Source organism: Excalfactoria chinensis, chromosome 2, assembly GCF_039878825.1.
Source record: "Excalfactoria chinensis isolate bCotChi1 chromosome 2, bCotChi1.hap2, whole genome shotgun sequence".
Lineage (NCBI taxonomy): Eukaryota > Metazoa > Chordata > Aves > Galliformes > Phasianidae > Excalfactoria > Excalfactoria chinensis.
The window spans coordinates 61,865,136-61,879,619 of NC_092826.1; the positions used below are offsets into that span (position 1 = coordinate 61,865,136).

Consider the following 14,484-nt stretch of genomic DNA (forward strand, 5'->3'; position numbering starts at 1 on the left):
ATCACATTTTACAGGGATCTTTCACAGCGAGACAGGTGCCTAAATACTTGGCAGTGCCTGGACCTCAGTCCAGCCTAAATAATCTGTGAATATTCAACCCTTTCTAGATCTTTCAGATTGCATCTCCAAAATTCCTCGTCCACGTTTGTTGCCGATATGCAAATAAAATGCTGTAATACAAAATAACAGCCTTCAGAATTGTAACAGTTTACCAAATCAGAAAAGGTAGATCTGGTCAGTCATATTTCACATTTGCAGAACAGAAGTGAAAATCTATGGGGTAGGCTCAGCAGTACGTATAACTTAATATTCCTTCTCCATTTGTTTTGATGCTGCCTCTTCATTTTAATAGACCTCATTGTGACCGTCCATTCTTAAAGGGAGGGATGAAGAGGAGGGAGATCAAGTTTTTTTCATGGGCAAATAGTGATAGCACAATGAGGGATTATTTAAAACTAAAAGAGGGAAGATTTAGATTAGATGCTACTGGGAAGTCTTTTACTGAGAGGGCAGTGGGGCACTGCCTCAGCCTCCCATAGAGTCTGTGGATGCCTCCATCACTGGAGATGCTCAAGGCCAGGCTGGATGGGGCCCTGGGCAGCCTGAGCTGGTGAGTGACAACCCTGCCTGTGTCATGGTGTTGGAACTAGATGATCTTAAAGGTCCTTTCCAACCCTGAGCCATTCTCTGATTTGTGGCTGCTTCATTGCCCCATTACCCAGCTCTAAAGAAACAGCTCTTGACATGACAGACCTTCTGCTATGATGTACAGTGTGAACTGTGTGTGAGTGTTTAGAAGATACTGAAAACACTGTTAGCCTAAATCAGTAGCGATGTACTCATGCAATTTCCCCATGTATTCACTTCCTTAGGACAGAACAAGGTGCCTGGCTCTCCTGACAAACCTGTTGGCTAAGAATTGGAAGCTGGTGATCTCAGCTATCTCTATGCCAGATAAAGGTTACCTGTCCTGTAAAGCCTTAAAAGTAAACTGTTTTAAATGTCCTACTTCGAAACAAAGCCTGAAAGAATTAAGCCAGGAAATGCATCTGTGTGGAAAATACTGTTTGTACAATTGCATCTTGTTAAAAACCACTTTTATTAATAGAACATTCAAAGGCTGATGTAGAAGAAAGAAAAGATATCTTTGAAACTTTGGTACTGCTATTAGCATAAGAAAGCGGAGATTCATCTCTTCTGGTAGCCATTGCCTCTTCGTCCTTGTTCTCTTCTAGGTCAACTTAGCTTACATTGGTGTTGTGTTACTTCTCAAATGCAGTTTAAAGTCATTATCTAGAATCTTAGCTAGCTTCATCAAAACAGCTCCTGTGTACCATCATGACCTGTGCAGGAGTGTGAAAAGCAATTCACACAAGAGAAGTGTAACACTGTGTTTAATGCTATTTTCTCTTAGAAAGGGCTGCCATTTGAACACCTGTTGCTTAGCTTTAATCACATTTTTCTTCCAGAGATCCAGAATGGAGAACTGTATCACAAGTAGCAAAATGTATTTAAGAAACTCTCAGCATCAGTTTCTGTTTTCTGCTTTCTGGTTACTTGGTCTTCCTGCAGGTGTTTTCTTCAGCCCTATGTGTCTGTAGTATTTCAAGTGGGTCAGGAGAGGGAGCTGGCAGTATAGGGGTGAAAATCTCTTTCTCAGCAAGTAATCATTCTTATTGTGCCCCCCAGTGTAGAAATGTGATGAGGAAACCTACCTGTATCTGAGATAGCAGTGATAGAGTCTGGCCAGCAGGAGTCTGTAGTCACTTCTAGAACATGAAGTCAGCTTTACTTTTTTTGTTGTATGGCCTCTTGTACGTTTTAGCTATTGCCTGAGGATCCCACTTAAAGTGTTGACAGTGCTTTTCTCTTTGAAGAGGTATGTGTTGCCTGTAGTGCGTATAGGTAGGTGATAGGGACAATGAACAGAAATTCTCACCTTCACCCAAGTCCAATTAAAAAAAAAAGTCAGTGCAGATATTGGGGTTGCCAATGGTAATTGCACTTACGATATCTGCTTGCTAGTCATGTGATTTTTGGAGAGAGTTAAGGCTCTTCAGACTGCATGCCCTTCAGATGACCTCTGACTGCACAGAAATGTAAAACTGCCCTGTATGAGGGTTTTCTATGTCTGGTGGCTTAAGACTGTCCCGAGTGTGAGCACCTAGCCAGCCAGTCAGTCAGTCACTCATCTGATGGAGATGGGAGCTTGGGGTCAGTACAAAAACCTCTTTGCCAATCTTTCCTCTACACACTGCTCCAACATGCATCCTATCCACACGCTGCAGTCCCTCAGGAATACCCAGCTGTTCCAGCACAGGCCCTCCGTGGGCCACAGGATATTTGCTCCAGTGGATGGATAATTTGCTCCTTTGACACTGGTGTTCCCTCTGCTGTTTCTCCCTCCTCTTACACTCCACACCTGGTGTGTTCTGCTCTTCCTTAAATACATTTTCCCAGAGGAAGCATGCATGTGGTTGATGGGCTCAGTTGTGGTTTGCAGTGAGTCCATTCCAGGGACAGCTCAAACCAACTGTGTCTAGCATAGGACAGCCCCTAACCTCTCCCCACACAGGCTGTCCCTGTGGTGGGCTGACTACCAAAACCTTTGTCACCTACACCCAATGCACAATTTTCCCTTGGGAAAGCTGAGCAAATGGTGAAGTTCTTCTTTCCAGATAAGGTCTCAAGATATGAGTTTGATGTTCCTTCTCACCAGCAAAAATGGACTTCTAAGGCCATAGGTGTGCTATAACAAGTTTTTCAATGGCTATGCTTTAAAACCCAGATGGTGAAAATGCGTGTTTTGGAAACAAACACAGCTTTCAGAGAAAAAAAAATACAGCATCAGGCAGGCTATTTAATAAAGCTGACCTACATGCTGTCGTACTTGCCCACTTAGGGAAGAGGTGGGATGTGTTTGAGAACTGGAAAATCAAATTAAAGGAAAGCAGGGATATGTGATCTGGCAAAGGGAAGGGAAACCCTATCATTGGCTTTCAGACCTTGCCTGACCTTCTTGAATCTGTATTATGTTTCAAGTGTTGCTGTGTGACATCTTTCCAGCAAGTTACTTGGCATGGCTTTGGGCTCTCTCGTGACTGTTATGTGCATAAGGTAATTTCTCCTCTGCTGTCTTTTTTCTGTGGATTCACTCCAGTGCTGTGCTGACATTCCAATCTCTGATTCATCTAATCGAGTTTGTTCTTTATGAATAATTCAAAATCCTTTCCTTATTCCTATTGTGAGGTTGGAAAAGAGTGTTTTTTGTTTTTTGTTTTTTGTTTTTTGTTTTTTCCCCATCTTTGTGTTTTGAGTTTGCTGGGTTTGTTTTTCACTGTTTTTTTGGTTTGTTTTTTTTTTAAAACTTTATGGTCGATTTGCAATTACACAGCAGGTTAAAAGCTTTGATCGAATCTCTTCTGTCTGCCTATGCCATTTTAACATTGTCAAAAGTGTCTTGCTATGACCAGAAGTCCAGCGCCATTTAGCTTTTTCTGATATCTTGTTAAATATCAGTCATGTGAGTTTATCTAATTATTGTTCAGCCTCTCCTTTATGGCACTTCCACATCCTTCCTACCTTAAAGCTTTGCTGGCCTGTTTAAAAAGAACAGAGCTGCCATTTGTATATTGTGGTTGTTAATCTATATTTCCATCATCTTTAGCAGGGGTTGAACACCAATTCTTCTCACCAATAACTTGTGCAGAGATGTGTGTTTGAGTGCTGCTGAGGAACACTGGAATGCGACAGTAGTGAGGTTTACTGTGCCCAGTGCTAGGGATTTTTTTCTTAGCATCTGTCTGAGAGTTTGAATAGGCATCTTTGCCATAGAAACTCAGCCTACTTGCACTGTTACATGCTAATCTAGCAGGGTGAATGCTCTTCAGTGGTAGTGTGCTGTCTCTTTAGTTGAGGTCCCTTCCTGATAACCTAAAGGAAATGGCTTGCTTGGTGTTTGTTGATTGGTTGTTCATAAGCAGCTTTTTTTGGGGGGGTCATTGACAAATAGAACTAGGAGCAAATTCTTTGCTGTGAGGGTGGTGAGACACTGGAACAGGTTGCCCAGTGAGCCTGTGGATACCCCCTTTCTGGAATCATTCAAGGCCAACCAGAAACTATAAAATAAAGACGTTGGTATATTTTTTATGAATCTGTTCAAATAAAACCCTTGGGAGAACAGTAGGGCTGATACCAAGGTCATGGCTAATTTGCAGATAGCAGCATGCCCTTTGCAGAGCATGCCATCTCTGGATGGCAGTCAGAAACTGAAGCTTGTAAAGGTGTTAGTCTGACATTGCTACTTGCAGCAGCCTTGGTGGCATAGTGTGCTGGTGTTTAGTGCAGCTTTTCTAAGTCCAGCTGTGGCCTCAAATGTCTACTTGGCTGCAGCTGTAAGATACCACAGCAGTTTTGCTGCATGATGTGTGGCTCTTTTTATTTGAAAGCTAGCTCTGACATGCCCGCAGGAGTCACAATCGAAACGGTATCTTGACTGTTGTCACATGCCCCCAAGTGACCGAGCTGAAAGAGTGCAGAGGGTGGTGCCTGGGAAAACTGAGGGCTTGACTATCAAGAAGAGAGCAAATTAAAGGAGAGGTAATGAGCATTGAATCACGGAACGGTTTGGGTTGGAAGGAACATTTAAGATCACCTAGTGCCAACCCCTCTGCTATAGGCAAGGACGCCTCCCTCTTGGACCAGGTTGCTCAAAACCTCATCCAGCCTGGCCTTCAGTGCTTCCAGGGAGGGGGCATCCACAGCCTCACTGGGCAACCTGTTCCAGTGTCTCACCACCCTCACAGTAAAGAATTTCTTCCTAATAACTTGTCTAAATCTACCCTCTGCCGATTTAATGCCATTTCCCTTGTCTTGTCACTACCTGCCCTTATAAGAAGTCCCTCCCCAGCTTTTCTGTAGGCCCCCTTCAGGTACTGGCAGGTCGCTATAGGGTCCACCCAGAGCCTTCTTTTCTCTAGGCTGAACAGCCCCAGCTCTCTCAGTCTGTCCATGTATGGGAGGTGCTCCAGCCTCATGCTTATCTTTGTGGCTCTCCTCTGGACCCGATCCAGTAGCTCCATGTCCTTCTTGTGGTGTGATCCAGTGCAAGGTTAGTAAGAAACCTAACTGGCTTCATGCACGTTTTGCCTATAACATGTTAAAAATACTGGGAAACAGCACTGCCAGTGACTTTTAGAAGACAAAGCAAATTCCTACTGTTAAGCATTATAATCAGCTTGAAAAATGAATTGTTAACAAATCACGTGTAAGAGTAGTAAGCAGAACATAAGGAGCTGTTCTAGCTCCTTAGATGCCAAGGAGAGGTGTTGATTTCTCCAGAGCCGTTTAATGCTTGCAGAGCAGGGAATTGCTAGTTACAAATACTCCTTTACTAACGTACCAGAAGCTAAAACCTGGTATTTGTGACCCTGAGCTTGTAGCAGACCACTCTTCAAAAATATTTGATGCATTGCAGAGTACATAATACTGTGCTTTCTGTAGCAAAAGGCTAAATCTGCCCTACATATTCCCTTCTGCTACTGCTTGCTGTTCAGTTTGACAGAGATTACAGTTAACGGTCTTTGGCTTTTATCTTTGAAGAGGTTTATTTACTTTCCAGGTATTTATATATATATATATATTTTTTTTTTTCTTAGCATGCAAGCTGTCTCTTGTACTTTTGCCCCATTTGACATGTTGTTTTCCCAAGCACCACTTTAGCTATTTCTGAAGTCTGTTAATACTTAGATTGGAACCATAGAATCTTAGAGTGGTCTGTGGGGAAGGGACCTTTAGGATCCCAGGAGGTTCCAACCCCATGCTATGGGCAGGGACACTTCCCTGTAGACCAGATTCCTCAAAGCCCCATCCAGCCTGGCCTTGAGTGCTTCCAGGGATGGGACATCCGCAACCTGTTTGTGGGTTTTCTGCTGGAAACTCTTCCCTGGAACAAACTGAAAATAGCATCATCCTTTAGTTTTGTCCTCCTCCCTTTTCATCTCAGGACCCACTGCCATAGCACCTCCCAGAAGCACTCACTTGTGCTACGATGGTGAGAATGATTTGAGTTTTTCAGTAATGCTGCAGTCTGAACTCTCCAGTGTGACTCAACAGTTCTCTCATTCAGTCAGTTAGTACACGTGTAATGCACTATACTTGGTTTCAACATACTACTATTTGATCCTTTTCAGAGCACTTCAGCTTTCCAACTTTGCTGTCTGTGCTCTGTGAGACCTGATCAGTGGCATTCTTGCAACACATCTGTAATAGACTGGGGAATTTTTCTGGCTTCTTTATCCCCTTTTTATGCCTTCTGGCAGAAACCTTCAAACAATTCTCGCATAGCTAAAATCAACAATGAACAGCATTTTTGGACTAAACCAGTTGATGCAAAATGTCCCTGGCTGATGAATTTACCCTTTCCTTCTTGCCTACCAAAAGCATGTTAAAATTTCTTACTTATTCACATGTCAAGTCTGGAAGAATTCTGGTTGGAAAAGTTTATCTTTGTTTTGTCAGGTTTTAGCTGACAAGAATTCCCTTACATTCCCTGAAACTGGGAGGCTTTGACAACTAAGAGTTTAGGCTTGCTTTAACTGTAGGCTGTGCAGCTGCCCCTGTGTGCCAATGTGAGTCCTTGCAAGAGGACCCAGCATAAAGTTTTCATTAAACATAAGAATTTTCTTTGATACTGTGATTCATAATCCCAAGGAAAATATGAGGGGAAGGTTATTTGAGTTGGGCTTCCAGAAGCAACTTTCAGGTGTGAATGGCTCACCTGGCTGGCTGATGCCAGAAACTATTTCCCCTTCCCCCTCTTTTTTGCTCTCAGTAGTGCTCTCCATTATGGAGCTTCCCAACTGGAAGTACAGTTCAATCTCTGTGCTTCCTCAAGGACAAAGAGGTAAAAGGGGATGCAAGTGACTGCACTGTGGTAGTTCAGTTTTACCTTGTTCTGTGGTTTTAATTTGGCTTGTAAGCTTGACATTTGAAAGACCCCGGTGTTTGTCTCTGAGGTTTGATGGTGCTTGCACAGGTTCTTTTGGGATCCAAGGAATGCTCCAGCAGACACTGGCAGTGAGTTAGCTGTAAAAATAAATAAATGTTTTTGCAATTTTCATTAATAACATAGTTTTTTTTCCAAATTAAAGTAGTATTCATAACAACAAAGTAATAACTGTAAGGAACTGTCTGTGTATATTGTTTTTGAGCCACTTATTCCTTTTTTGAGATGTAGGCTATGCAGATCTTCTGACAGTTCTGAACCATTTATGTAGCAAAGTAGGGCTATAAAATATTCTTAGCCTAAGTGGTTTTTTTAACATATATTTTCAAAAAATATTCACAAATTGGAGCTCTGTAGAGAAAGTGTGATTTGTTGAATTCCAGCTGATCGTATCTTCAGTGAAAAGTTTGTTTGACGTCGATTCTGTATTCTTGGTACCATGTTTTGATTGAGATAGCATTTGTTTGGTGAGGTGTTTTGTTTTATTTTTTAGCTTCTGTTATGTAGAAGGAAGGGAGGAAAAAAAAAGGCTCAGTGCTTTTATACATGTTGGCTTATGCAAGTCCCGAGGAAAACCCTTTCTATTTTGCCTCTGCCATCCATTTGATTCATTTCATAGGTACCAATTTATCAGCCTGCAGTCTAACTGGTTATAAGTCAGTGTGGAAGGCAGAAGGAAGGAGAGCAGGTCATCCTTTACTGTTAGCAGAGGAGTTACCTTTATTGTTCCTGAGTGTAACATCTCCAAGCCTGTTTCTTTTCTTTGTCAGCAGTTTGGTGGCTGCAGTGGCCTTGTTATCTGTGTGGTATGAACTACTGAGAAATCCCATTTAGTGACAATTTAAATGTTATAACCTCCTGTAAACTATGTATGTGGATTGCTCCAAAAGTAATGCTTCCTATTGATTTTCATGGAAACTTGATTGGATGCAAAGAGTCCCATAATGCTATTTGATAATTTCTCAGCTACAAAACATTATTTTTTCAATAGTGGCCACCAACAGCTACACCTTTTTGCTAGAGCTGAGCAAGAGCCTGCATGCTACACTCAAAAATCCACACCAGTGAAGGTGACCTACTGCCACTGTCACTGCTGCTGAAATGCACACCACCTACCACCTCACTGTATTCATATCCACTGGTTGATCTCATTAAATGTTCAGCAAGCATCAGTGAATGTCAGTGGAAACATCTTTGCTTCATACACGCCTCCATGTCAGATGCCATTTTGTCAGACTGCCCCTCTGCTGCCATCTGTTGCGTGGCAACAAAATTTAATGGAATATTGTTGGGAAAGTTCAACCTCTACTGCTATATCATCAACATCTGCCTCTGATGTTGCTGGGCAAAATAAGAACATAGGAGACATTACTTTTGGAGCAGTTCTTGCATGTGGTACTTCATTTTATAGTCTAGCTGTGCTGAGGAAAGCTGTTCTCCATGTGGTGACATATGTTGAACATTAACTATGCCTTGGGTACAGAAGGTGGAGTGTGCACTCTCTGGTTTCTATTGAGTGTGTGACATTTGAAGATAAACATGTAGGTAGTTAAAGTCATAAAACAAGCAGCCAGGAATAATCATAGGGCATCAAATCAGTATTTCCTGGTTCTCTGGGCTCCTTGTTTCTTGCCTTTTTTATTGCTTTGGCAGGTTTTCTTGTCCCTCATTGGAGCAGAATCATTTTTAATTCATTTGTGTTTTGGCTTGGCTTTTTTTTGACTGAACAGTGAATTTACTATCTGTGAGAAAACATGTTCTGGATACATTTTTTTGCTAATTTTTGTTTAGGTTTATAGCTGTAATTGGACACAAGAAATCTGTGACTTTTTGGTAATGTACTGATTTAAGATGTTCTCATCTGCTTTTGACCTATTGCTATTTTGATGTCTGATTTTGACCTATTGCTCCCCCACTCTAAAATAACAAAGCAGGATCATCTGATGGTTCAACACTTGCCTGAGTTTTTATGAAGCTTATTTTAATGGCACTCCTAATGCCGTTTCTGCAATTAGTTGTAGATTTTAGACAGTTTGGATGACTGGACAGGAGTTCACATTATGATTAATGCTGGTACTGTACAGTAAGCCAATTTGAACTGCAAGTTATTTAGCTCTCGTTCAGCTGAAATCAGTGAATTCTGTTAGTATTTGGGTGAAGTGGGAATGCTGAATAAACTAGGGCATTAAAATTTAAGAAAAAATATTCCTCAAAGTTATAGGATAGCAGGCAGAGAACTTTGTTCAGACCTGTGCACCTTACCATTCCTGTATGAACTGCAGCTGTAGCTTCTGTCTTCTTGAAATTTATGGTAGCATCAGATATTCTGAGTAACGAAATGGTTTGCAGAAAAATTGGTTTGTTTCTCTCTTCCTCCTACCCACCTGTAAGCTCCCTGCTGAAACATTGGGTGCTTATATTCTTGGTTTAACCTCTGAACAACTATGCGGGCAAGTTGCAGCCCAGCTTTAAGGTCGGCTGACTTTCCTACCAGTGCTCATAGCCTGTGATTTGAGTTAGTTTAATTTCTACGCCTGCGTGTTCCAAGTGTTGTGCCAAATGGGAATCAGAGCTACTTACTTGGCTCCATTTGAAGGTTGTAAATGTGATTGCAATTAGTAACTTTATTGAAGGATTCTTATCAAATACCATTAATTTTCCTCATGGTGCTCTTTAAGTATTCAAGCTGTCCAGAATGTATTTTGTGGCTTAAGTAGTGTTGTGTGATGCTGTGCAACTGCAGTTGATATGTGATAACAGCAGGCAGATTTCAGGCAGTGTGTTAAGCAAGCATTTGCTGTGGAATTTGGCATCTTGGACATTTAAAGTGTTGGCTCTGTGACTTGGAATGCTTACAGGACATAAGTCTTTCATTTCTTTCCTATGCTTTGAGTAACTGTGAACACTGAAGGTTTTCTCTGAGAAAGAAGTCTGATGCTGTTGGAATAGATGCAGATGGAGTGTGTCGCTTGTATTCTTGAAGAAAATCTTTCAGAAAATGAAATGTTAAAACTTTAATATAATTCTTTAGAACACATAGTGAGACACTATTTCCTCATGTACAACTCTTCTCCCCATAATTGAACCAGAAAAACAAAAACAACTCAAGCCCATACACAATATCCCCCCATACATACAGATACAAAACCAAAACAAACAATAAACACCTTTTTTTTTTTTTCTTTATTCTGTTCCAGAAACATGCAAAGGGACAGGAGTTATTTGACCAGATTGTGTATCATTTGGACCTTGTGGAAACTGATTACTTTGGCTTACAATTCATGGATGCTTCCCAGGTTACAGTAAGTATAGCTTCAGTTAAAATCTATGTTCTATGGTAGTTTGTGTTGCCTATTAATGTGTTATTAGTGCTATTTCACATTCATGTGTAGGTGGTAAGGGCTATACTGCTGAAACAACTGGTATCAAGTTTGGTTCCAGCAAATAAATTTAAATCTTCAAAATAAGGCATGTCATTTTGTGGCATGCACGTGACTTGCGTGTGCTAACTATGAATAAGCAATAATTCCAGGTAAAAGAAAATGTGCTGTGGTTAATAGTCTCGTGGTATTAAAAATGGGTTAAATTTCTCACAAGCAAGGTGTTACAGTCAGAAAGATTATCTGTGGAAAGGTGATACAAGAGTGAAATAGTAAAAGGGGCGACCAGGAAAAGAATGTTCACTTGTCTCTGAAGTCCTAGGCTCATGGGGAAAAACTCCATAAGAGATCCTCCCCCAGTGGCAGTCACTCTTTAAATGGGGTCTAAGAGAAGTGCAGCCAGGCTCCCATTGCCTTCACCTGTGCTCCCAAGGCTGACCTGGTTCTTTCCCCAGGTGATCAATCAGTGGTTCAGACCATAGCTCAACAGTTCCCATGTACAAGGTTCATTTGCAATAGGAGAGAATAATTTTCCTTCTCTTCCATATCTATTGACCTCCAGCATCTACAGGTAAAGGGAGGAGAGGGAGAATAGGCAGAATGGAAAGTACAGTATTTATAATGGAGAGAGGGATGGTTAAAGAGCTTAAACCTTGTTGTTAAACTGTATTGCTATAATTGTTTTTTCTTTTCTCACCTCACGTGTGGAGTTACTGTGTATGATTACAACCTGAGTTGCGAATAGGGAGTATACATAGTTGGAAAACAAGAGTGTGCTTTTAAATTATCTGATTGTTATGTAAATATTTTTTTCTATAACGCAAGAGAAAAAAAAAAAACAAAACATATTCTGTGATGTTAGAACAATATAATTGAATCATCTTGCAGAAATAGTGATGTCTTGTGAAAAACTGTAGTCATCTCACAATTCTTAGCTTTATTCTCTAACTTGAGTCAATGTGATTAGATCAGATCAGTGTTTTACCAACAGTTTTGTGATCTGTGTGTGTTAACCAATGGCTTTGAGTTACAAATAGCAAATCTGTCCAAATATTGTAATGCTACTGAGAAAGGGGATCTATGTTTTTTGGGAAGAAAAAGCAAGTGAATATGTCGATAGTTAGATGGAAAAAAAAAACCTAACATATATTGCATGAAACATATACCTTTTTATGATGGAGATGATCATTAGGATGCAGCTAAAAGAGCAGTGTCTACACATTATAAGCAAAAAGAATGTTATTGCAATTGATTGTTAAAGCTCTGAATTGAGAACTTTGTAGCTGAGAATAGTAACAAGGAGTTCAGTAACTTTGCAGAAGAAGAAAAGGAGAAAGGGGTAGCTGAATATCCTTTCCTGGCAAGAAAGAGGGCAGACCAGAACCTGGAGGCTTGATTTAGGAACTGGAGAATGCTTATGGTCTTGAATATTAGCAAAAGGGAAGATTTTTCATCATCATGAGCGGAAAGGAGGATGAAGCAGAAATGTGAGCAAATCTGATTTCCATAAATAGCTGTATCCCTGGTGTTCAGAGCAAAATGTGTCTTTGTTCTTGTGTTTTAGACCTTGCTTTGTATGCTACTCCCTTCTTCAGTTGTACGGATGGAGGCATAAGTGTGAAAGTAATTCAGGATATATGTAATTATAGAGGGACAAGAGGTATGAACAGCTTTTGGAGAGCATGAAAAATGCTGTTTGGAAGGCTTTAGTAGTAGGGTTATAGTTTTCTGGATCAGGGTGGGTGTTAAGGCCAACTTCTTCACCTCCACAGGTGCAAGGCCAAAAGCTCTCATTTGTTTTGGGGCTGCCTGGCTGAAGCTGAACAGAGAGTAGAACTTAAAGGGATTCAAGACATAAGGTTTTATCATCCCTTATCATTGTGCAAGGAGATTCTATGCCTTTCATGGTCTATTTTGAACTTATGACCTGCTCACTTCATTTGCATAGTAATTAATGCAGAGCCTCCCTGTGCATAGTGCCAGCCCTGCCACACAGTGGCAATTGCAGGACTGAGAGATTGAAGTTGTGTAAACTTCTTGAGGCTCTAATTCTCTGCCTTTTATTACGTATTCTTAAGAGCCAAACATCTTTAAGCCACTATTATAAATCAGAAAATACGAAATAGTCTTTGAGCAGTGGCAATTGCTTCTGTGTTCCAAGGCCATATAGTGAAAAGTCTTTATTCGTGAGAAGATTTAAAAGCATGATATAGATGTATTGTCTGATAATATCCACTGCCTTGACTTATTTAGAGTTTATAGCTTGTAGTGAAGAATAAAAATGCATTTACTATGATTGTATTATGATATCTTTGAACCAACTCATTCCTACCAAACTCAGTATCAAAACTCTTGACCCTCAGTATTCTGCATCTGTTCTAGTGATCAGAAATGTGTGGCTTGCTGTGCCCAAGATCCTCTAGGACAGTGATCTCCAAATTGAGTTGCACAGGGACTGTGCACGATGATCCATTGGACTGAGGGAAGAAAATAACAAATTCTATTTACATATATATATGTGTGTGTGTGTGTGTGTGTATATATATATATATATACTTTAAACTTAAGTGAAGTTTTTCTAATATTTAGTATGCAGTTTGTCACTGGAGTACTCACTCGTTCTGGACATCAGACTATAATGTCACATATGCATACTGTAGGCAAGATGTACAGAGGGAAGATTGGACATCCTACAACATGGAGGCTGTGACAGTGGCACTCTCACTCATTTGTTCTCTTTCAGCAAATTGTTGTAAAGATGTTGAACAGTGCTGGACCTTGAAGGGTGCAGTAGTAGTTACTGGCCTCCAACTAGACTTCATGAAACAAATAATCACCACCCTCCAGGACTCGCCAGTCAGTTTTCAATCCCACCTCACTGTACACTTTTCTGTTGCTCCTGTTTGTGGAAGGGAGAGAAGAGAATGGAAAAGTGAGGGAAGGAAATCTCTGTCTTTCTTGTTCAACTAATTGTAACAGCACTTATACAGGGAAGCGGTGCTTGGGATTGTTGATGAGTCTCACTCAAATGCAGGAAGTCTCTGAAATGGTTTAGAGGAAATGGAATGTTTGGTGGTTTTGGTTACTTTTACTGTGGTGTGTGTGTGTTATAGCAAAGCAGGAAGACTTGAAAGCTTTCGTCAAGGCTGGAAATTGCAATAGTGAAATCTTTTGAGACTACACTCCACAAGTCGAGTTGCCATGTAGAAGTAGTGTTTTTGTTCATTTGTTTGCTGGTTTGGGGCGGGGTTTTTTAGTTTGTTTGTTTGGTGGTGGTGGTGGTTTTTCTTGGTAGGAGCTGGTCTGTGTGAAGCATTCTGTGGTTATTTGGTGTGCCTGAATTTGTTTTAAATTGCTAGTAGGTAATGATCACTCATTTTGGTTCTTTCTTTATCTCCAGCTCCAGATTATCTTAAGAAAAAAGCTGTGTGGTTTACTACTGCTTATGTGCTGTAACATATGCTAAGATTCTAGCAGGATACAGATCTTTCCTTCTGTGGTGGCATTCTTTGTCCTTAGTTGTCTGTCCTGTGGTAGCAAAAGACCAGTGACCCCACAGTCTCCCTTGTTTTACAGGAATTCCAAACGAAAAGATTGACATTGTTGATTAGTATGAAATTTCCTTTTGGTTTACTCCATGATTGTTTCTGTTTATGAGAATGTTTCTAGAGTAATTGAGAAGGAAAAAAAATAATAATAATAATTGATACATATTTGCTTTTTGTTTGTTATTTCCAAATGAGCTGCTATAATCTTTCAGGTGTGAAACATTAGTTGGGAATGCATGGAAATAAAAACATTAGTACTTTTTCTATTTTTTTTTTAATAAAAATAGAAAAGTTTCTGTGAGCATCTAACTCTTCTATGCTATCTCTAATGTCTCAAAGGCTCCTCATCCTTAAAGAAGGGCCCTGTGGCATAGCCTTTCACAGTTTGATACTTATATTGCACTCTGCAGACAGCTGCGCCACACTGAGTGTATGTGCATGTGCAATGAATGCATCAGGAACATTGGGAAGCACTGGATTTATGAAGTGGATGACAAGACTTCAGGTGCTGGTGACTATGATGAGGGCCAGAGTTCCCTGAAGAGATGAG

At 40.5% G+C, this 14,484-nt stretch overlaps 1 protein-coding gene across 4 annotated transcripts in view; it reads left to right on the top strand.

Moving 5' to 3' along the window:
* EPB41L4B (erythrocyte membrane protein band 4.1 like 4B) overlaps positions 1-14,484 on the top strand; it is a 164,887-nt gene that overhangs the window by 36,895 nt on the left and 113,508 nt on the right. For all 4 annotated transcript variants that reach the window (XM_072327651.1, XM_072327649.1, XM_072327650.1 and 1 more), the window contains exon 2: positions 10,204-10,308. In XM_072327651.1, the coding sequence (XP_072183752.1) occupies positions 10,204-10,308 (105 nt within the window). The remainder of the gene's footprint in view (positions 1-10,203; positions 10,309-14,484) is intronic.